Source organism: Solanum lycopersicum, chromosome 8 (assembly GCF_036512215.1).
Source record: "Solanum lycopersicum chromosome 8, SLM_r2.1".
NCBI classification, from domain to species: domain Eukaryota; kingdom Viridiplantae; phylum Streptophyta; class Magnoliopsida; order Solanales; family Solanaceae; genus Solanum; species Solanum lycopersicum.
Genome location: NC_090807.1, coordinates 3786343 through 3808646, shown reverse-complemented (window position 1 = coordinate 3808646; position 22304 = coordinate 3786343). Strand labels below are relative to the sequence as shown.

At 29.4% G+C, this 22304-nt stretch overlaps 4 protein-coding genes across 4 annotated transcripts; 1 reads left to right on the top strand and 3 right to left on the bottom strand.

Moving 5' to 3' along the window:
• The first annotated feature begins 6062 nt into the window (after positions 1 to 6062).
• On the top strand, positions 6063 to 7694 carry LOC101267143 (NAC domain-containing protein 66-like). Its single transcript, XM_004244612.4, has 3 exons — positions 6063 to 6398; positions 6610 to 6899; positions 6984 to 7694. The coding sequence occupies exons 1-3, from the start codon at positions 6227 to 6229 to the stop codon at positions 7569 to 7571; spliced, it is 1050 nt and encodes a 349-aa protein (XP_004244660.1). The 5' UTR covers positions 6063 to 6226; the 3' UTR covers positions 7572 to 7694.
• A 605-nt stretch (positions 7695 to 8299) lies between these two features.
• LOC101266845 (protein CANDIDATE G-PROTEIN COUPLED RECEPTOR 7-like) lies at positions 8300 to 9938 on the bottom strand. Its single transcript, XM_004244611.5, has one exon. It carries the CDS (start codon positions 9846 to 9848, stop codon positions 8445 to 8447), a length of 1404 nt encoding a protein of 467 aa, XP_004244659.3. The 5' UTR covers positions 9849 to 9938; the 3' UTR covers positions 8300 to 8444.
• A 66-nt stretch (positions 9939 to 10004) lies between these two features.
• LOC101266539 (beta-carotene isomerase D27, chloroplastic) lies at positions 10005 to 11761 on the bottom strand. The gene is made up of 6 exons (XM_004244610.5): positions 11239 to 11761; positions 11067 to 11159; positions 10734 to 10795; positions 10535 to 10641; positions 10353 to 10448; positions 10005 to 10252 (listed from the first exon to the last, which is right to left on the bottom strand). The coding sequence occupies exons 1-6, from the start codon at positions 11632 to 11634 to the stop codon at positions 10200 to 10202; spliced, it is 807 nt and encodes a 268-aa protein (XP_004244658.1). The 5' UTR covers positions 11635 to 11761; the 3' UTR covers positions 10005 to 10199.
• A 4192-nt stretch (positions 11762 to 15953) lies between these two features.
• LOC101264652 (GDSL esterase/lipase At5g41890) lies at positions 15954 to 20719 on the bottom strand. Its single transcript, XM_004244681.5, has 5 exons — positions 19514 to 20719; positions 19111 to 19241; positions 18177 to 18422; positions 16964 to 17222; positions 15954 to 16234 (listed from the first exon to the last, which is right to left on the bottom strand). Exons 1-5 carry the CDS (start codon positions 19818 to 19820, stop codon positions 15996 to 15998), a joined length of 1182 nt encoding a protein of 393 aa, XP_004244729.3. The 5' UTR covers positions 19821 to 20719; the 3' UTR covers positions 15954 to 15995.
• Between the last annotated feature and the right edge of the window lie 1585 nt (positions 20720 to 22304).

Below are 22304 nucleotides of genomic sequence, written 5' to 3'. Positions count from 1 at the left end.
TGTTATTTTCAATTCAATTCTCTATACGTTTGGAGTTCTGAACCCTGAACCTTAAATAGTATTGCTATTTTTAATTTTTTGGTTTAAGTTGCTACTCCTAATATCAATATCTTAATTAATTAGAAAATGTAAAATTAGTTACCTAATAGTTGGTTGTTGTTGTTGTTGTTGATGAACACCACAAGTTTGTTGCATTTGTGATGATAATTCATTGCTTGTTATGCAAACCTCGTATTGAAAATGATAAATATAATTAATAAATTACTCCAAAATATGTTAATTAATTTCCTCATGTTCTTTTTCTTCTTCTTTAGATTGTCTCGTCATATTATACGTCATATAACAAAAAATGAAATTAATCTGAAATAATAAAAAACGTCACCATTATGTTATGTATGTGTATGAATTTTACAAAGGCTTATTAAGTTACTTTATTCTAATTAGGGATGGTACATAGTAAAATCAATAAACAAGAAGTCAACAACTAACCAACTACAACAACTAGTAGAATCAATTAGTCTTCTAGACTATTAGTTTCACCTTAAATTATTTTTAAATAATAAAAAAAAATATATAACTCTTTTTAAATATATCAACAAGAAAAAATATGTATCACGTAAGTAAAATCATCATCCAAAAATATAATTTAATAAATTAAAAATTATGAGATTTTACGTTTAAATTCAGAATATAAAATAGCTAGATTAAAAAAGAATGGAAGTGGTTGGGTCGTCAATTTAATTGTTCCAAAGGATAATGATTTAGAAAATTGAATTTTAGGAAAAAGAGAAAAAACATCATTAAGGATGAATGACCTCATAACAGAATTAATTCTCAGTGCTTCTTGCTAAATATAAGACTTATTTTAGTGGTGTGTTAAGTTGTTTTTATTAATTAAATCCACTAATTATTATAATACATTGTGGTTGTGATAAATATTAAAGTTGAAAATAAACATACACATAATGATGATCAACTCTCTCCTACTTAATTTGTCAATGTGCCATTAGCCAAACTATGTCGGAGCGATATATAGAATGATACTCTTTTGTCCTTTTCCACTTTTATATATATAGTTGAATATCGTACTCATGTAGTAGATTGATTTTATACTGAGTTTAAAAAATAAAGATATATAAAAAAAATTATGATTAAAATTAAATAATAGATGTTTGTTTGGTTATAGTTTTTTTTTATTAGTAATAGATTTTGTATTTTAAGTTTAATTTGCCACTAGGTATGGAAATATATCAATTTTTTTTAATTGACTAAAAAAGAAGTAAGTTATACTTCAACTTTTCATGCAGAAATATATATACTATATTCTAATGTATTTTTGTGTGGATCCTGCATCTGCGCTTTCAGAATTCTCTCGTCTTTTATTTCCCTTTTTTGATGATCTAACAAATCAAGGGATCAAGTAGAGGGACCTGATCCTTTGAGTGGCTATTGTCTAAGACAAGTCAATGGACAATAGTTGTAAATTTACTATGCTAGCTTTGATAGGTAGACACCTCAGCTTAGACGTAAAAGCTGTTAGGGCCGTTTGGATGAGCTTAATAAAAGTAGCTTTAAAAAAGTATTTTTGAAAGTGTTGAAACTTATTTTTAAAATAAACAGTTATGTGTTTGGATAAAAGTGCTGAAGTTGTTATGCCAAACGTGAAAAGGAAAAAATAGAAGAAAGAGATGTTAGGCTTATGTGGGTAATTTGGAGATTGTATAAAAATATTAAGGGCAAAAAGATAAAAATGTGGTCAACTTAAAACAGCTTATAAGCTAAAAATAAAAAAGCACCCCTACCCCAGCTTTTAACTTTTGGCTTAAAATAATTTTTTTTTAACTTTAAATAAGTTATTTTGAGTATTGTCAAACAGCTAAATAAGTCAAAAACCAGCTTTTAAGCTGAGCCAAACAAGCTCTTAGTCAATGGGAAACTACTAGATTATTTTTGTCCATTCCATAATCGAGACAATTAACAAGAAATAACCTAATGTTTGAATACCACGATTTTAAAAAAGCAAAAACTTATCTTTAGCGAGAACAAAATCATACGAATATTAATGGATATGATGGAGTTATTGGTAAAACTCTCATGTTGTTTGTTTGTAAGTTGTGTTTCATGCCCTAACATTGTAAGATCTATTCATATGCTATAAAGGATTATAAATCATTCTAGTAATATTGTGAGTATCATTGAGTTTATTGCTAGAGTTATTCGCGTTGAATTGTGTGGAAAGTCTAAATTAGCTAGAGATAGTAGGTGTTGTGGGCAGTAGAGGTAATACTTTTGCGTCTTGTAATAGAGTTGTTACAAGGTTGATTGAATTAAGAGTTACGTAAGAATTTGATCAGTCTGTATTTACGAATTGTTTGAAGTCTGTGGAAGTTGATAAGAAATTCCGTATGACATGTAGTTATTCTTTTTCTCCCTTTAGCAAGAAAGTTTCTTCGTAAACATATTTTTTTCATTACTATAAGTTGTTTGTTCTTCAATATTTTTATTATTATCAAAGGACCTAGTCTCTTGACTTATGATGGACTCATACAAGTCATTAATATCTGTTAAGATTGTCCACAAGATATATGAAAAAAGGGTGGAAATTTGGGGGAAAAAAATTGTAGTGAGAATTATAGGTTAAATAATAGACTTAAACCAAATCAATCAAAAAAACTTTTTTTGGGGGGCAGCAAATCAAAGACCTTTTGATAATTAAAATCCTAAAAATTATAAATAAAGACTTAAGTCATCGACGATCTCTTAAGTGTTTCGCATATTTTTTTAAATATCTTAATGAACTCTTTTTTTTATTAGACACTTTAATTTTAAAAAATAAATATCTATCGCACAATTTATTTGACACCTAATCAAAACAGAAAATGTGTGTTATTCTCACACTTATGATGTGGTAATATAACAAATCAGATAAGGACAAATACATTTTAATTTAAAATAATTATAAAAATAAATTTTATACATAAAACAAATCTAAATCTAAAAAAAAATAGAATTTTCTATTTAAAAAAACATTAAAACAGCCTCAACCCCCCCCCCCCCCCCCACGGCAGTCCACCCCACCTCTCCTTTCCTCTTTTTCCCTGACAGTTACCCTTGCACATCCTTGTTATCTCTCAATATAGAAAAATATTTGAATAATAATCTTTATTTTTTCGATAAAAAAAATATAGATAATGGTTTCTATTTTTTTGGTAAAAAAATGTAGATGATGATCTCCATTTGCTTGCCCAAAAAAAAAGAAAAAAAAACTCTGATGGTGATGTCCATTATTTTCCAACAAAATATAAAGGGTAAATTCTACATCTGAAAAATTAAGTACAATAATAAGAAAATTAAAACAAACAGAAAGGAAGAAAAATTTTTATTAAAAAGAAATGGTGGCAGGATCCTATGGTCTTAAAACAGAAAGAGAGAGATATTATTATGTTAAAAAAAATGGGAAAAGGGTCAAATATGCCCCTAAATTTTTCGAAAAGGTTTAAATATGCCCCCATTTAAAGTTTGGTCCATTTATACCCTCGTCGTCCAATTATTGGTACAAATATGCTCTTATGGGCGTTAGTTGGCCACCTCAGAATATCCAGCGCATTTTACTTTTTTTTAATTGCCCAAATGGATTTTTCACGTCATTTTAATATTACATCGTGGCATTTATATTACAAAAGAGAAAGGGTCAAATATGCCCCTAAAAATCCGACCCATTAAACCCTTTTATTACCCATATTTTATGGTTCAATTATACCCCTCTTTTAAATAATTTATCCTATCCATATCCGACTCAAAACCCATATCCCTTTTCCCCAAAACAAATCCCTAATTTCCTAAACTTTCTTTTCCCCAAAAAACACAAATCGCTAATTTCCCCAAGAACACAAATCGCTAATTTCCTTCGTCCTCATACGCAACAAACCTGAACATGGGATCGCTAATTTCCTAAAGGACACAAATCGCTAATTTCCCCCAAGAACACAAATCGTTAATTTCCTTCGTCCTCATACGCAGCAAACCTGAACATGGGAGAAAAGGAAGTTCAGCAAAATTAGAGATTTGTTTTGGGGGAAAAAGGATATGGGTTTTGGGTCGGATATGGGTAGGATAAATTATTTAAAAGAGGGGTATAACTGAACCATAAAATATGGGTAATAAAAGGGTTTAATGGATCGGATTTTTAGGGGCATATTTGACCCTTTCTCTTTTGTAATATAAATGCCACGATGTAATATTAAAATGACGTGGAAAATCCATTTGGGCAATTAAAAAAAAGTAAAATGCGCTGGATATTCTGAGGTGGCCAACTAACGCCCATAAGGGCATATTTGTACCAATAATTGGACGGCGAGGGTATAAATGGACCAAACTTTAAACGGGAGCATATTTAAACCTTTTCGAAAAGAATAGGGGCATATTTGACCCTTTTTCCTAAAAAAAATAATGAAGAAATTGAAGAAGAAAAAGAGAAAACATTAATAGTCCCTCCGTTTCACAGAGAATGATATAGTTTTACTTGACACAAAGTTTAAGAAAATATTTCACAAAAAATGATATAATTTAACTTGACACAAAGTTTAAGAAAATAAAAAAGACTTTTGATTATGTGATCCTAAATTGAAGTTATGTTAAATGTACAAATTTATCATTTAATCTTGTGACCTTAAACTTAATACCTGAAAAATTATTACCAAAAAATGAAAAATATCATTCTTTTTTAAACATAGTAAATCAAAAAAAAATCATTATTTTTAAAATGAAAAAAGTATTTTAATTTCACGCGGTCAACAGTGTGTATTATACTTTTTGTGCAACTTGCATAACAGCACAAGCGTCTAAGTGATTTAAATTCAAAAATATACATGTGTTCAACATGTAAAAATTCTAATTAAAAATTAAAATATCTAAATAAAAATTATACAAATAACTTTAAAAGATCACGAATAACTCAATCCAAAAACAAACGAACATTAATGTGTGAGCAAATGATGATTGCAGTGACTGAATTGGCACGAAGGTGGAAATAGCCATGAATAGATATTTGTTATCTTTATTATAATTATTACCTCTTATTATTATTATTAATTAATAATAATAATAATAATAATGTGATAGACTATAATGAATTTAGAAAGAGCAATGCTTCAACCCCATCTCTATCTCTCCTTGTCTTTGGTATTATGTTAGTTGCACGAGTAAAGTGAAAGATGACTGTAGAACAAAAGTCATACAATCACCAACAATAGGTGTGACATGATCCATATTATCCCTTCGCACTTAATTAGAAATTTTTATGAAATCAGATCATAAAATGCTAATTTATATATCTTGTATTTTATTAAATTTTTTTTTTAAAAAAAATTTGATATTCTGTTACTACTATTATACGAGTGAAAGTGAGGAATTTCTAGTAGGAAGAAATGCTTCACCCTTTATAATAAAGTGTTTGTCAATATAAATTTTATTTAATCAAAATAATAAATATCGAATATGAATAAAACATGAAACATAGAAAGATATTGGTGGTTTGAAGGGAGCTTTTGTAGAGATTATAAGGTCGAGGGTCATAGTTTGTTGAAGCAGGGTTACCCCACCATTGTGGGACCCTGTAATCTACCTAAGTAGGGCCCACAACCTTACCCTTTTGGTCTGGGCTATCATTCTATTTTATTACATTTTTCTTTTTCAATTTTGGCGGTGTAACTTTTAAATAAAATTATATATATATACTTAAAATACATAATAACAGTTATTCAAATGGTAAGCATTTTGAAAAAATATATATATACTTCTTTCATTTAAAAAAGAACTATTTTTTTAGTTGTTATAAAAGAATGATTTTTTCATTTTTTGCAATATATTAGATATTTATGTGATATATTTAAGGCTATAAAATTAAATGAATTTACGATCATAAGTTTTTTTAAATTATTTTTTTTAAAACGGAGGAATCAGATAGTAAATCATACTATTCCCCATTATACCAAACCTTTTCATGCATTTTTGGACCCAAATTTGTTGCATATAAATGATGGTGTTTCCTCTCTTCCCTTTTTACCACTCTTCTTCAATCATCTTCTTACTCTCTTTTCTACACCATTTTTAGTAAATCAAAGTAAGTTGAGACAACAAGCTAAGCCTATTTTTCCCTTCTTCCTCTTTCTCATAGTCTAGCCAACTATAGCTAGGCTTGTTAACGTGTACTCGCGACATATAAGACATGAATCTCTCTGTAAATGGTCAATCACAAGTACCTCCGGGCTTCCGATTCCATCCAACTGAGGAAGAACTCCTACACTACTACTTGAGAAAAAAGATAGCTAACGAAAAGATTGATCTCGATGTGATTCGTGAAGTAGACCTCAACAAGCTCGAACCATGGGACATTCAAGGTGAGACCTAGTCATCAACATGTGCATTATTCATCATTATGTCAAACAAACCATATGTATCAATCACTACACAACTATTTCCTCTGTCTTACTTTATATGACTTAAGTCTCTATTTTACTCATCAGTCTAAAAAAAGAATGACACATTTCTATATTTAATAAAAAGTTTAACAGTGATTTCTAGTCTTAACCGATTAATTATGTACACCAGAGAAGTGCAAAATAGGATCAACGCCACAAAACGATTGGTACTTGTTCAGCCACAAGGACAAGAAGTATCCATCCGGGAGTCGTACCAACCGTGCTACTGCAGCTGGATTCTGGAAGGCTACGGGTCGTGATAAAGTGATATATGGAAACTGTAAGAGAATAGGAATGCGAAAAACGTTAGTCTTCTATAAAGGACGTGCACCTCATGGCCTGAAATTAGATTGGATCATGCATGAATACCGCCTAGACGACATCTCCACGCCTCAACATCAGCCCTCTCTCAACTTTTGTGTAAGACTTATTGATTTCATGATGAATTCCCATAATATATTGTCGATGTAAGTGAGTTAAACTCATTTTATTTTTGAAATTCAGGCCTCGGAATCAGCTGCTCTGGAAGAGGGTTGGGTTGTCTGCCGTGTTTTCAAGAAGAAGAGTACACTTCAAAGCTCCTCTGCAGTGTCTAAAACACTTATTCATGAGAACACGAACACTCATCATGACGGTGTTCTTGATCAGATACTCATGTACATGGGAAGATCATCCAAACAACAACAACAACATGAAATCAAAAGCAACAATATCGTCCAACAGGTCAACAACAACGACAATGAAAACATTCAATTTGATAATACTGAAGATGGTTTCCTACAACTTCCTGAGCTGGTAAATCATCATCAAGATTGCAACTTTAACGATGAGATGATCATCATGTCAACAGGAAACGATGATCAACATTATTCTTGCATGATTAATAATTACCAAGAGAACAATGAGGCTGCAGATCATAAAAAAAATGGACCTACTTGTGACTGGTTAGCTATGGTGGCTTCTCAACTTAACGGCCACCATCTCGAACCACCAACGAACAATAATACTACTCGATCCAACGATGATGATGTTGAATTTTGGAGCTATGCACAATCATCAACCTTTGATCCACTAAGTCAGTTCACTGTATGAATCATACTTAGATAAACTCCTACTGTATAGGATGTAGTATATGCTACTTTTTTCCAAATATTTAACGTTGTACCCCGTGATCATCGTATTGTTTAATTATATACAACAGAGAATACTCTCCAACATGGTCTTTCCTGAGCATGATATCATATTTCTTGATTTATACAGTACGTTTGTGCATACTGTACGTTCTTTTTCATAGGCTAAACACGTGGAAATTCTTTTTTCGATAAACTAAAGTTTGCTATGATGATTACATAGGAAAGAAGACACACTGAATCCACTGCATATATATGTATTATAGTTCATCTGATTCTGCTGTCCTTTTCTTCATTATTACATTGTTGAAAATTGATCCCATACATAACTTTATTTTTATATTACCCTCTAAAACGTTTTAATCTTTTTCTCTTGTTTTTTTTTTTAAAAAAAATAATTTTTATGAATCTATGACATGACATATTGGATAAATTTAATCTTTAGTTTGTAGCTAACAAATCACTGTAAAGTCACATTAGTGAAAATAATTGGTAGCTAAGCTACCAACTGCAGTTAGTTAGTACTCTTATGAGAATATGAAATGCTTTAGAAAAGGCGGAATGACTTGGGAGACGTCTTTGTACTTGGCTTCGTTTGTCAGTTTTGAAACCATTAAACTCATGACTTTACCAACTGAACACTTAAACTCATTGAAACACAATATTTTAAGCACGATATCAAATGCTACATAAGTCAAGATTAAGGTTCATATTCTACTTTAATTATACAAATACAGAGAGGCAAAATTGACAACATAGAAATTAAACGAGAACTTCAAAGTAGATGTGCGCTATAATATATTTCAAAATTGATCATGAGATGGTGTAATTATTTTCACAACTCAAATTCGTCACCAAACTTTAACGCCTCAGAGGCAGCTTCTTCCTCTTCGTCATCAATCATGAAGTAGGGGTTATGTACCTCGGGCCTGAATTTGAATCCAGTAAACAAATAAAAAGCCAGAGTTGCAACTTCCCCTGCCACTACACTAGTCCAAAGATATCTATACGATGTAATCGTCTCCAATGCATAAACCACAACTCTGGTAAAGTAAATATAACATATAACCACAACGTAGTACTGTCTAAAGAGTGTCAATTTCATTAAATTCACAGCAGCTTTACCATCAGACTTAGCTGCCTCGCGTAAATTCTTGATTGACCAAACAATAGGGAAAAGAACCGCGCAACAACAAATCACATCAACGAGCAAAAACACTTGTTTCCATGTTACCCATTCATCTCCATAAGGTCCATCTTCATCAATCACAACTTGAGCTATGTTTGCTATAACTTGTAATGGTATCACAATCATCAAAACTTTCTTCTCCTTATCTTGCAAATAAGGTTTGAGAAATGACCAGCCCGTCCCAATCAACACGATCAACGTAAACAACATTATTCCTTTCAAGAAACTGAAAATATAAAACAGAACATCCCATCCATGAGCACTACCCGTTCGTTTTATGTAAGATTTATCCTCTGCTTCACACAACAAATTCAAGGCTTTCAATATGATTACAGCCAACATGAAGAAATGAATCGCGTGAATGGTCAATCGCTTCTTGAACAGCAAGAATATCCAAAAAATGCATAAACAGAAATAAACAAGAGAAAACGCGAAATAAATCCTAGGCAAAATGGCCTTGCCAGTAGAGAGATAGTCTCTATTTCCTGATTTAGCATCAAGATTATACATTGCTGATCGAACGGTCATTGTAACTTTTAATTGTGGACAACAATTAGCAAACACAAGAGAATACTGATCAGAATCTGTTTCGACAAAAAGGGTATCGAAAGAGGAATTGTCATGAAGTTTATCAAATGTGTAGACAAGCTTGACAATATCAGATTGGATTGCACAGGTGATCTCAGCATCCTCAATTTGTTCAAGAACATGCATCCACGTATCACGAGTACATAGAAAGAATCCAACTTTCGACAGATCAAGGCTTGACGGATTGCTAGGGACACCAAGAGAGATTTTTGAAACATTCAGTTCCAATCTACCACGATGAGTGAAACCAAATTCATCGAATGGTATAATAGGACGATCATCAGAACGAACCTCAGAGGATCTGATTTCAGCTACAGAAGGTGAATAAAAAAGTGATATGACAAAGAAAATGAATAACAGATGGGGAAATTTTGGGATCGACATTGTTGGATCGATTAGATAAGCAAAAATGATCCTTTTTTCGTGATATTTACATATTGTTTTGATGTTTGTTTGTAGCATACGGAGTTTAAGAAAGAGAAGAGACACAATGTACTTCTCCTTCTGTTCTAAGAAATGGAATTAGTATTGTCTAACGAAAATACCAATGGAGAAATGCAGTTATGTTTAGATCACTTCGTTGGATATATGAGGCTAAAACTATTTTTCACCCGTTAATTATGTAAAATATTCTCTTTTTTTTATATATATAAAAAAAAGTAAAATTAGTGTCATATATTTCAATCTTTTGATATTGTACTTTATACACAAATGTATGATTACAAAAGTTACATAATGTATAACATATATATATTCTCGATCGTATGGATTGTATATTGAAGTGGTTACATAATCAACCAAACTGATCACCACCTAATTCGCGCTGAGTTTTGGACAGACATTTGAGCTGGGATTCGCAATGGTGCCTGCGTAGATACAGATGAGTTAATATCTCATATAGTCACTCTGTAATAATTCTTTTCACAGAAAGTCGCTCAGCTAAGGATTCTTCTCATAGAAACTTACATATATTCGCATAACAAGGTTGTTTGGAGACAGGATCTTCTTCAAATGGCGGTGGTACTTGTCCGTATATCATTTCACAACTCATGTCCTCAAAATCTGCATTATATCCGAATCGAATAATGAATAATAGACACATACTACTCTCCATGTACTAATTAACAACAAAGCTGAAGAACACTTGCTTGGATTCATTGTTAAGGGAAGTCCGAATTCGTTTGTGAAGAAATCTTGTGTTGGTATTTTGCACATATTCACACACATTCCTACACATCCACTGTTCTCTAAATACCTTCAACCACATAAAACAGTTTGATATTTTCCGCGATTATAACAGTAGAGTCACACAACTATTTTAGTCACAATGGATGTATCGATTCGTACCTGCACTTTTTTATGTGAACTCCACTTTTCTGCTTCACCCCATCTACCTCCACTTCGACAACCTTATTCATAAGCAATTACAGAAATTCAAAACACAGTAGGCCGTTCTTTTTAGGCTTAATACATGAATATGTCCTTTAAATGACACGTATGTCCTCCAACTTTGACTGTGCACAAACAGACATATTGATCATATGTGGTGTCATACATGACAATTTTATATCCTATGTGACATCCTACGTGTATTAAGTCACGTCAGATATGTATATTTATTTGTTCAATCTTATATCAGCTGAGGCTAAGTTAAAAGGGCATATAGTTTTATTAATGTACCTCGGAAGGACCAACTAACCAGAAGAAGAAAGGCACAGTAATTGCGGCGTTGAATTCTGCTGCCCACTGTGTTGGTGGAAACAATTTCCTAAACTGTAAGCATCCAAGAACATAAATATTAGTTATTTTTTACAATTATAAACGATAACGTTTAACATTTGATTATGTTTACCTGAGCTGGAGCTCCAGGAGGAAGCATAGACATGAGGACTTGACGAACCACTTGCTGCTGCTGCAACCGTGACCTCCCCTGCATCACTTTGCGCGAAACATCCACAAAACTATCGTAATCATAATCAAAAAAGCCTTTCTTCTTTTGATCAGACTCTTTTTTATTAGCTCCAAAATTCTCCATCTTGCGTGCGAATAGAGTCATGAATGCCTTCTCAAACAATCCATCATTGTACTTTGTTTTCTGTCCTAATGGTGCTGGTTCCCCTGATGGCTCTGCTATCCCACATCGGATACCAATTTTAACATATCGTCTCTGGCTTTGACTTTGGCTTCGGCGTTGCGAGATATAATTGTTGAAAGATGGAAATGAATAAGGGATGCTAAGCAGCACCATGCTAATTAGGTATGTGTTAAAGCTGATGCATATCTTGTGACTTCAACAGTCCAGGCAATGGACCAAGATTTCATTGTTTGCATTTTCTGTTTTGCACACAAAGACTAGTGACCACACAAATGCGATCCACCTAAGTGTTTTAGCAGCCTCTCATTTTTTCACAAGAAATTAAAGAAATACGCATAGGTACAGAGTTCGATCCCCTTCATCTCCACTATCTCATTGTTCAATTTTTTAGATATTACAAAAATAATTACATCCCTAAAATAGAATGCCAGGTGTTACTACAACAAAAACAATTTTTAGCGGCATTAAGTATTGATATTAATAAAGAGTGATAAGGTCTTTACCGGCATTAGTTAAGTGTCATTAGAATCAATGTCGCTAAAGACTTTAGGAACATATACAAAGAGTGTCAATTGCCGCTAAAAATACATATTTCGCGACAAATAAGAATTACATGCCGCTAACAATCATTTTTGTTGTAGTGTGTGGAAAAAAAAAGAATGTTAGGTGTGGATACTTTTGTATATGCAAATTAATCTTATTTTCTACAAGGTTAAATTTATTAGTCATCTTCCTCACAAGTAGTTGTGGACCAGGATTTGAAATTTGAAGATTTTGGGTGCAATAAAAACAATAAAATAGTGTTGTAGCTAGATTTGAATCAAGGTCTCAAGTGTGATTTCTCTAACTTGTATCAGTGACACAAATGACAAATCTACACTTTTATAGATGCACAATTAATTACTCCCTCTGTCCACATTTATTTGTCACTTTGTGATTTGCGAAAGTCAATTTGACTAATGTTCAAAGTTAAATTAGATCACATTAATTCGATATTTTAAACAAAAAAGTTAGATATTCTAAAACTATATGAAAAGTACTATAAATTGCAATTTTTTGTATATTAATATGATGAAAAAATACATCTTATTTTATTAGTCAAAGTTTTTATAGTTTGACCCTAAACATAGAAATTATGATAAACAATACCGGACAGAGGGAGTTTATCCTAATTTATGTCAGTTTCTCAAAACAGATATATATTTATACACGTGATTTTTTTCGAAAGCTAAAAGGTGTATGTGCACCCTTATCATATAGGTGGGTCTGCCTCTGCATGTAGGGGTGTTAAATGGATATATTGGGTTATGATACGCGTATATTTACTTTAAGCGTAACGTACTAAAAATTGAATTAGGTCATGAGCCGCTGAATTTAACTAGATTAATATCAATAATTTTAACATATTGTTATTTATCTTATATAATTATTATTTTTAAAAATGGGGGTAAGAGAATTGGGAAGAGGACTACAATATAGAGAACCGAATCCTTACAAAGAAAATGTTATTTTAAGGTTTCAGTAGATAACCAACTGAATTACGAAGATTCTCCTTGTAACAAATTTCAACTCAAGAAAATAAAAACAAAAAGGTACAAATTGATAGATATTATCCTACAAGATATAAAATGCGTAGGAATTAATTTCTTCGTATTGAAACTTATATTACATTAATACAATAAACAGTCTTAAAATGGATTGAAATCTCATATTAAATTGGGTTGATCTGAGAATTCTTTTTAAATGAGGTAAGGCTTGAATGAGATGAGATTGATCCCATTCAAGTTAGGAAAAACTACTTGGGTGAATACTTTTTTATTTTTATTCTATTATATAGAAGAGTGAAGTGGGAGGACCACTAAGGGTAAAAATGTAATTTCACGCTAACAAACATTTATTAAGAAAAATAATAAATAATTCTAGAAACATCTTTTTATATATGAAGTGAATAATGATCAAGGGCAAAAATTTATCTTTACACTAACAAAAATCTACCAAGAATGATAACAAGAAAATTAAATAGTTCTAGAAACATCTTAAGTTATTGTTATTACAATTAACTTATTTTGTTATTACTTCACTTTCTTTTCTTTTGTGAGTTATATCACTCTATTTTACTATTACTTTAATTTAATTCTAATTTTTTCAACAAATGTATATAAAAAAAATTTCATGAATTAATTATTTCCATCTTTATTTTGGTTCTAATAAATATACTTGAAAATAAATAAGTGTAATAAAATTAATAATATATATTAGATTGAAATTAAAGAAAAGGATGTTAAAACGTAATTTTACAAATAAAAATGAATAGGACGATATATATGTATCAAAGACAACTAAGAATTAAAATGTAATTTCATTCTAACAAAAATCTATCAAGAATAAATAATTCTAGAAACATCTTTCTATATTTGAAGTGAATGATGATCAAAGGTAAAAATGTAACTTCATGCAAACGAAAATCTACCAAGAATGATAAAAAGAAAATTAAATAGTTCTAGAAACATTTTTAATTATTTTTATTAGTATTACCTCATTTTTGTTATTTCTTCATTTTTATGAGTTATTGTGATATCTATTTATTATATAAAAGTAAATAAATTATGATTACGCTTAACTCTTAATAATTATATATCAAGTATAATATTAGGTAAAATCAATCAAAATTAAAACTAAAATTTATATGTATACTTAAATTTTGTTTATTGAAATATTTTTTTATTATGTGATCTTAAATATGCTATATAAAAAAATTAAAATTCAGAAGTTTTTTTTTTTTTGAAATGAAATTAAAAATAAGTTCATATAAATCGAAAACGAGGGAGTCATATATTTAAAATGAAATATAATGATTTGAAAACTTTAATTATTTGTTTTAATTTCTAATTTGTTACATATTTGAAAATTACATAAAAAGAAGCTTAAAAACGAAATGTAACAATTTAAGATATTTTTAGAAGAACGTATTTAAAAAACATAATAAAATTTGGTTGATTCCCTTATTTTTATCGAAACAAAAAAGTTGAATATATTATTTGAAAATTACATAAGAACTAAAAAGTACAATGAATCACAGTAAAATAACAATTAAAAATAAGTGAGAACCATATAAGAGATTTCGTTGATTTTTCTAAGATCACTTGTATCACATAAAATGAAACAAATAGAGTAACATATATTATTCGAAAATGACACAAAAGGTATATAAATTAACAAAATTAAAAATATTTTTTAAAAAAAACACATATAAAAATTTAGTTCGCTTCTACGAATTTCATTTATGTCACATAAATTGAAAGAAAAAACTAACATACGTTGAGCCTGCGCTAGCGCAGGCACCTGATATCTACTATATAATATTTACTAATTTTACATATGTTTATTATTTATTACCATTTATATCAATAGAAAAATTGTAATAAATTTTCATTATGTATTAAAAGTAAATTATGCATGCAATTTAAATGTACTATAAGTATTTTAATATATATTTATACTTGTTTGTCAAGAAATTGCCACAATATATTATAAGTATATTAAAATATATGATAAATATGTTATTAATTAATAAAACTTGCATTATATGTATTTATAAATTATTCTATGCGAGATACATTAAAACTGTATTATAAATGTTCAAGTGAAAAAAATTATTATTCTTATATATATATAAATACTTTTTAATACAATATATATAAATTTTACATTCACATCATCATAAATCGAATCGATAAAATTTTAAACAAATTACCTATATTTAACCTCATTTGATATCCCTACTCAAACATATGGTGTGTCCACAATAATATCTCCAAATTATAAAAATTTATATGATGAATAATTCGACTATTAAGTCTGCCCGTAACACCATGTGCATGTGTGAAAATTGACAACTAGATTGGAAAATAAAAAACCCAGAAACAATGCAATAAATAAAATTAATTAGTGACACTAAAGCAAGGCCAAAATGTCACATGCCAGCAAAATGACACTTTGATTCCTATATAACACATAGAGATTTTTTTTTTTTAAATTATTTTTACTTTTATATTCTTTTTAATGAGCTAATTAATTGGGTGTTTGAAGTAGTCATTTATACCCCATGCATTATTGCAACTTCCAACAGCTAAACAATCTAGTTGACTAGAGCACCTCACATTCCCTAATATTATTGGTGCATTTAATATACTGTCTTTTATTAATTTCAATTCAATTACGTCAATTTCATCTAAAAGCTTAATAATAAAAAAGAAAAATATTAATTGATTAATTATATTATATCTTGACATATTCTTTATGAATACGAGGATTTAATTCTTTTTCATGAGTCAAATATACAAAAATATAATTTTGCTTCTTGGGTGTCGGTAAGATTTGAGTGCATAACCTACTATCTACTCTGATTTTACATTTAAGCGTGTGACGATCTTATCTAAAAATTTAAACCGTTTAACAAAACATACTAATACTTGTAGATAATAACAGGTCATTGATATATTATTTTCCAAATACTAGGAACCATAATTATGAAGGTGAAGAATGTTAATAGGAGATATTATACTAGCATCACCATACAAGAACTTTTTAGCAATAATAACATTAGCTGCTTCTGTTGGATGATAAGCATCCCAAAACACATATTTTCCTCTATCATCACACATCACAGAGCTTGTGTTAGCATCTTTTCCTTTGTAGCAAACAAATGGTGGGAAGTATCCTCCACAACATGGTGCATCAGCATTCTCAAATCCTATAAATTGTACAAAACAAAACATTGTTAACAAATTAAATGATCATAAAGTCAGATTCAGAATTTGAAGTATGTAATAAAAATTGAATTTTTGTATTTAAATATATGATTTGGATAAAAATTATTAATTTCATGTGAATCAATTACTTTTAAGGCTAGGTTTGACTTTGATCCCCATTACTACAATTAGTTAATGATGTTGAAGTGACTGACCAACTTTTAGATGAGTCCATCATACTTCAAAAATGTTAATAGAGCAGGTGACATGTTATGAGTACAAGTCTCATTGCATAACAGATCGATATGAACATCATGAGTTATCACATAATAAAACCAGTTATTGCTAATACTTTTTTCTTGGTTCCTTCTATCATTCGTTGTAATAAATTTGAAGTATACGATAAAAATTGAATCCCAATTCAAATATATAATTTGGGCAAAAGTTATTTAGATTCAAAATTAGTACTTTAAAGGTAGGTTTGACTTTGGTCACCATCAGTACTACAGCTAGTTAATGATGTTGAAGTGTTTGACAAACTTTTAGATGAGACACTCATACTTTAACATATCAAATAGGGCAGGTAACAAGTTACGAGTTATCATAAATTTCCACGTGCCACACGTCATTGAAAACATATATTTTTAAAAAATAAAGAGTATATATGTATTATCTAATATTATAACACTACAAATGATATGATCATACAGTTCAACGAAGGAAAGACGTACCGTATTGTTTATGATTTAGTATGATCTCTCTGAAAACATCATAGGAATTGGCATATATGAATATGGCTTTAGGTTTGATATATTTGTTCAATCGATGTAGCTCCAACTTGAGTTTCTTATTGTAATTTCTGATTAATGTGTTTACCTCCACAGAGCATTTACCCTTTGATATTAATCCAATGGCACGAATAAATGGAATGCAACCAAGAGGTCCAACTCCAACTACTACAAATTTTCGAGCCCCTAATTTATGCAGTCTCTATAATAAAAAATAAAAAATAAAGAGGTTAAAAAATTAGCTAAAACACTTATTTCAAAGATGAGATTTATAATACTTGTATATTAGAAAGTAAAAAGTGAAGTTTGAGAGCTGGCAAGTTTAAGTTAAATTGTTTCCCGTCTTATTTTACGTGAAGATATAGATATTTGGAAGTTAAATTTATCAATTATTTAAAAAAGAAATAGATATATATAAATTTTATCATACAAAATATGAAGAATTTATACTCGAAATTACATCGAATATCATGTATATTTTGACTCTCGTACTCTGGATGGATAGTATTGTTTTTACAATGGACTCGAAATAGAAAATGTTACACATAAATTGGATGGATGGATAGTATTGTTTTTACAGTGGACTCGAAATAGAAAATGTTACACATAAATTGGAAAGAGGAAATAAAATATTCCTCCTATATCTTTTTATTTTCCTTTTTTGATAATTCATTTATTATAACTTTTCATGTGACATATATAAGAGTTTGAAACTTAACTAAGCCACAAAAAAATAAAAGTGACCAAACTAAGCTATTATTTTAAAAAATAACTAAAATAGACTAGGTGAACGAAAAAAATCCATTTTATTCAATATTCTAAACGTTTTCCATTAGTCCATTACAAGTATATTTTAATATATAATGGAACTATTTCTTATACTTTAGAAAATGTAAGTTTTTCTTACACTTTGTAAAATGAAACTTTTTCTTACACTTTATAAAGTGAAAGAAAAATTTACATTTTACAAAAAGAAATATTGTTCAAGTTTTGCCCTCCTTAGGATGCTTTTGTAGTGTTTTTCATACAATTATATTGATTTGACATATCATTCTAAAGTCTTTTTTGATTTCAAAATTTTTATGTTAAATCAAAATCAGATAAATAAATTAAAACAGATGTAGTTAAAAAAAATTTAGGAACAATATAGTAGTACCTGAAGGTTGATAGTCAAGTTAGAAATTAGGAAATCTTGGAATGTTGTTGGAGAAACCTTTTTTTCATCACTTATAAAAGGGATAGATGGTTGGAAATAGTTTATAATATCATTAGATCCAATTGTTATAGAATACATTGCTTTCTTTATGAATCTCTTTGCATTTTCTTCTCCCATTGAATTCACAATGTATTTTCTGCTTTCCTCAAAATTACTGATTTGTTCCCTTAATGGCACTCTCCCTATCTGCAACATATGTCATCTCTATTAGAATTTAAAAATATTTTACCTGTAATAACACGTTAAAAAAAAGAAAAACAACTTTATTACACATACATTCATACAATTATGTATTTTGTTACTAATTATTAAGAGTTTTTTTCCTCATATATTGAATAATATACAACTACTTATATGTTTTACTAATACATCAAAATTGGGAGAGAGACAAACGAGATAGGAAAAGAGATGTCATGTATCAGAGATACATGTGAATCACACTAGATAGACGATGCATGTATATATTTGTATACGGTGTGAATCGCATGTATCTGGGATATCAGTGGCGAGCGACAAGAGAAGGATTTCACCTGGATATAATGTATCTAGAACAAATTACACCTAATTTTGACTTCATATGTGTACATGCATACATGCATACATACATACATACATACATACATACATATATATATATATATATATATATATATATATATATATATATATATATCCCGAGATATATATATCTGGACGCACCAAAATCTGAAAGATTTATTTCGTGACATTACAAGCTAGAATGTATTTAAGTAAATAGCTCTTAAACTAATAAAATTTATGTAAGTTTCCTTTAAGTAAAAAATGCAGATTACGAACCCAGGTTGTCAGTGTGTATAAGTTAAACCTTAGACGAAAAAAAGAAGATGGTACTAACAAAAAGAGTTCCGGTTGCATCCAAAATTCCTGAAGAACCTGAAGCATAATTAATTCCAATATTTGTTGCATTTGACTCCACATTTGGTGCTAAATAAGGTGGAGGAAATGAATTATCTCCAAGAGCTTCACCTACAAGACAAAAAAAAAAAAAAGATTGTTTAGTGACCAACAAGGCACCTAGCTAATTGTCACACCCTTTTAGTTAATTTCCTTTTTAGTTTGTTCTATTTTTTTAATAAAAACAATTTAATTTTACAATTTTCATTTTATCGTTACTTAGATAAATCCCTAGTGTCAGATAAATTGAGACTAGGGAAATAAGTTTTACATGTGATTACCTTACGCTATCATCAGTACATAGAACTTAAACTCAGGAACATGAATTAAGTCAGTATAATTACCAACGATATCGGAAATGGTGCGACCATTGGTGAATCTTCCAGTAGGGTGGCCATGAGAAGGTTTAAAATCTATGCCATATGGAGGAGAGTCAGCTTTAGAGAGGGTAAACAAGAAGTTGTTATTGCCAGAATCAACCAAAGAATCTCCAAACACAAATGTAGCAATTGAAGTAGATGAACAAAAGGGCAATACATAAAACATTTGGAAAATAAATATTATTAGTATTGTCATAGTGAAAGTTGCAAGATTATGATGTACATACATTGTTTCTATATATGTTATTATTACTATTATAACAAGAACCATATGGTAATAGTTAAATATCAACAACTATATATATGTATTATGTATCAATAATATATTGATGGGATATGAAATGGTAAAATGTCAGGCACTTTGCATGAGTTGTTAAAATTATTAAAATTGTACTAGGTACCTTTGAAATGGTCATTGTAATAATCTTTTGAAATTGATACTTTGTACTTTTAAATATATGTATCTAACGTCATATCATGTGAAGATATTTGAAATGGTCATTTTTATGAACTTTCTTACTGAGGTCCGATAATTTTGTACATGTATGTAAAGGAAATATTCTTCCAAACAACATGTCAAATATTTAGTGAACTTTTTAATACGTAGTTAGGTGATATTATGGTAAAAATAAATAAAAGTGGTATTATATAGCGATTTTTTTTAAATATGAGTGATTATCTAATCAATTTACTCAAATAACTAATATGTGTATATTATTCTGGTTAATCTAATTTCAAGCTTGGTAAGACATATCAAAGAGAGACCACTTCTTATCAAGAACTTATGTAATTTTATGTCTGTAATTTGAGACGCTTTATTAAAGATTGAAAAGTATAATCCATTCGATCGCACATCAATTAATTATCTTAATGGATAATCTTCAAAGATGTATTTGCGCGAATTTATATTTAATCGAATTTTAACGTTGATATTGAATATGAGTGGAGAAAAAAGGTGCATCAACTCCCACATGTTGCATTCGTAATGAGATACTATCGACAGAGTAATAAAATTAAATATTTACGTTACCCACCTTCTTTTTTTATCTTAATACCATGTATTAATTCATTGTATTTAATTTATGTCCACAAAGTAATAAATATTTATTTTAATGTTGGATGAAAAAAACACATAACTTTGAACAAATTTCCAAATACTTTGATTTTATTTTTTTCCAAATAGTTTGATAAGTATTTTATTTTTATTTTTTTTTAAAAAAAAAGAAATGCATGCCACAAGACAATGGTTTAGTGCCTTTTTTAATAATAAATCTAACAATAAAAAATTTCAAATATGAATAAGTACAAGTAAAGGAATGCGTTGCAAGTACTTATTCATCCTTAATCAGAGTCCTGGATTCGAGTTTCCTAAGAGCACTTTCTCTCTATGTAAAATTATTTAACGAGAATTCAAATTTAATCAGAGTTTAGAATTGAAAAAAAAAAGTTGTTTTCAGTAGCCAAACAAATTGTCTAGTAGCTACCTGCCATTAATAAAGGTAGAATTTGGTGAGATCCATTAGTTGCCTAAAAACTCTCTTCCTAACACAAAAGGCAAAAAGCAATAAATACTAAAAAGGACCCCTTCACATTCAACTTCCTTCTTCACCACAAGAAATAAGTTAGAAAATTTTGAATTTTGTGAATAATTAATTAAAGAGCAACACTGCCTATCTTCTCCCAATATTTACTTTCATACACATGTAGCAATAAGTGTTAATTGTTACGAGTTTTAAAAGTTTGTCTATTTTACGTATAAAGTTAAATAAAATTATATAAAATAAATCGAAAGAAGCATTATCTAAGAAAGAAATTGATTTTCCACGTTTCTTAAGAAATTTATAAATAGAAGAATAATATTACTACATCACCCAGTGAATATACTCTCTCCGTTCACTTCTACTTGTCACTTATTCATAGGCGATATCATCCTATAGGATGGGGTTGCACTTCGAAAAAGTCATATGTAAGATATGTAAGGTATATATTTATCTTGAGAAACTAATATAAATTAAGATATAATAAAAAAAATTGTTTATTATTTTTATTTTTTAAGTTTATCGTAGAGATCATATTTGAGCTAAGGTAATATTGGTGATCCGAAGTCTTTAGACACTTATTTCGATAATAGATTTTCAATTTTACTTTGTCACTTTTGACATATCAAGAAAAGACAATACTCCCTCCGTTTAAAAAAAGAATGATCATATTTCCTTCTTAATTTGTTTAAAAAAGAATGATCCCTTTCCTTTTTTTGGTAATACTTTTTATCTTTTCACGTAGCATGTTTAAGACTACAAAATTAAAGGACATTTTGGTACATTTGCCATAATTTTAATTTAGAACCACAAGATTAAAAAATATTCTTTCTTTTCTTAAACTCCATTCCAACTCAAACTAGATCATCCTTTTTTAAACGCAGGAAGTATATTTTTTCCATGTTTTACCCTCATCATTAAATACTTATTTTTCAAAACATAGGGATAGTATGGTAAAATACGCATATTAATAATATTCTCTTAACGAGTGTCAAATCAAAATGTAACAAGTAAAAGTGTACCGAAAGAATAATAAATATAATGTCTTGAAAAATGTAATAGATACGCCCTCCGTTTAAAAAAGAATGACTCTATTTTCTTATTAGTTTGTTTAAAGAAGAATGACCCCTTTTACCTTTTCGGCAACACTTTAACTTTTAACTTTCCATGTGGTATTATTAAGACCACAAGATTAAAGAACATTTTAGTACATTTGA

Bases quoted from the DNA above. Each gene is read 5' to 3' on its own strand.
- LOC101266845 (XM_004244611.5), bottom strand. From the start codon at position 9,848: ATGCTACAAACAAACATCAAAACAATATGTAAATATCACGAAAAAAGG.
- LOC101267143 (XM_004244612.4), top strand. From the start codon at position 6,227: ATGAATCTCTCTGTAAATGGTCAATCACAAGTACCTCCGGGCTTCCGA. The intron at 6,399-6,609 runs GTGAGACCTAGT...TATGTACACCAG, and splicing joins CGAACCATGGGACATTCAAG to AGAAGTGCAAAATAGGATCA. The intron at 6,900-6,983 runs GTAAGACTTATT...TTTGAAATTCAG, and splicing joins AGCCCTCTCTCAACTTTTGT to GCCTCGGAATCAGCTGCTCT.
- LOC101266539 (XM_004244610.5), bottom strand. From the start codon at position 11,634: ATGGTGCTGCTTAGCATCCCTTATTCATTTCCATCTTTCAACAATTAT. The intron at 11,160-11,238 runs GTAAACATAATC...GGATGCTTACAG, and splicing joins CTCCTGGAGCTCCAGCTCAG to TTTAGGAAATTGTTTCCACC. The intron at 10,642-10,733 runs GTACGAATCGAT...ATGTGGTTGAAG, and splicing joins GTTCACATAAAAAAGTGCAG to GTATTTAGAGAACAGTGGAT.
- LOC101264652 (XM_004244681.5), bottom strand. From the start codon at position 19,820: ATGGTTCTTGTTATAATAGTAATAATAACATATATAGAAACAATGTAT. The intron at 19,242-19,513 runs GTAATTATACTG...TTTGTCTTGTAG, and splicing joins CACCATTTCCGATATCGTTG to GTGAAGCTCTTGGAGATAAT. The intron at 18,423-19,110 runs GTTAGTACCATC...CATATGTTGCAG, and splicing joins ATGCAACCGGAACTCTTTTT to ATAGGGAGAGTGCCATTAAG.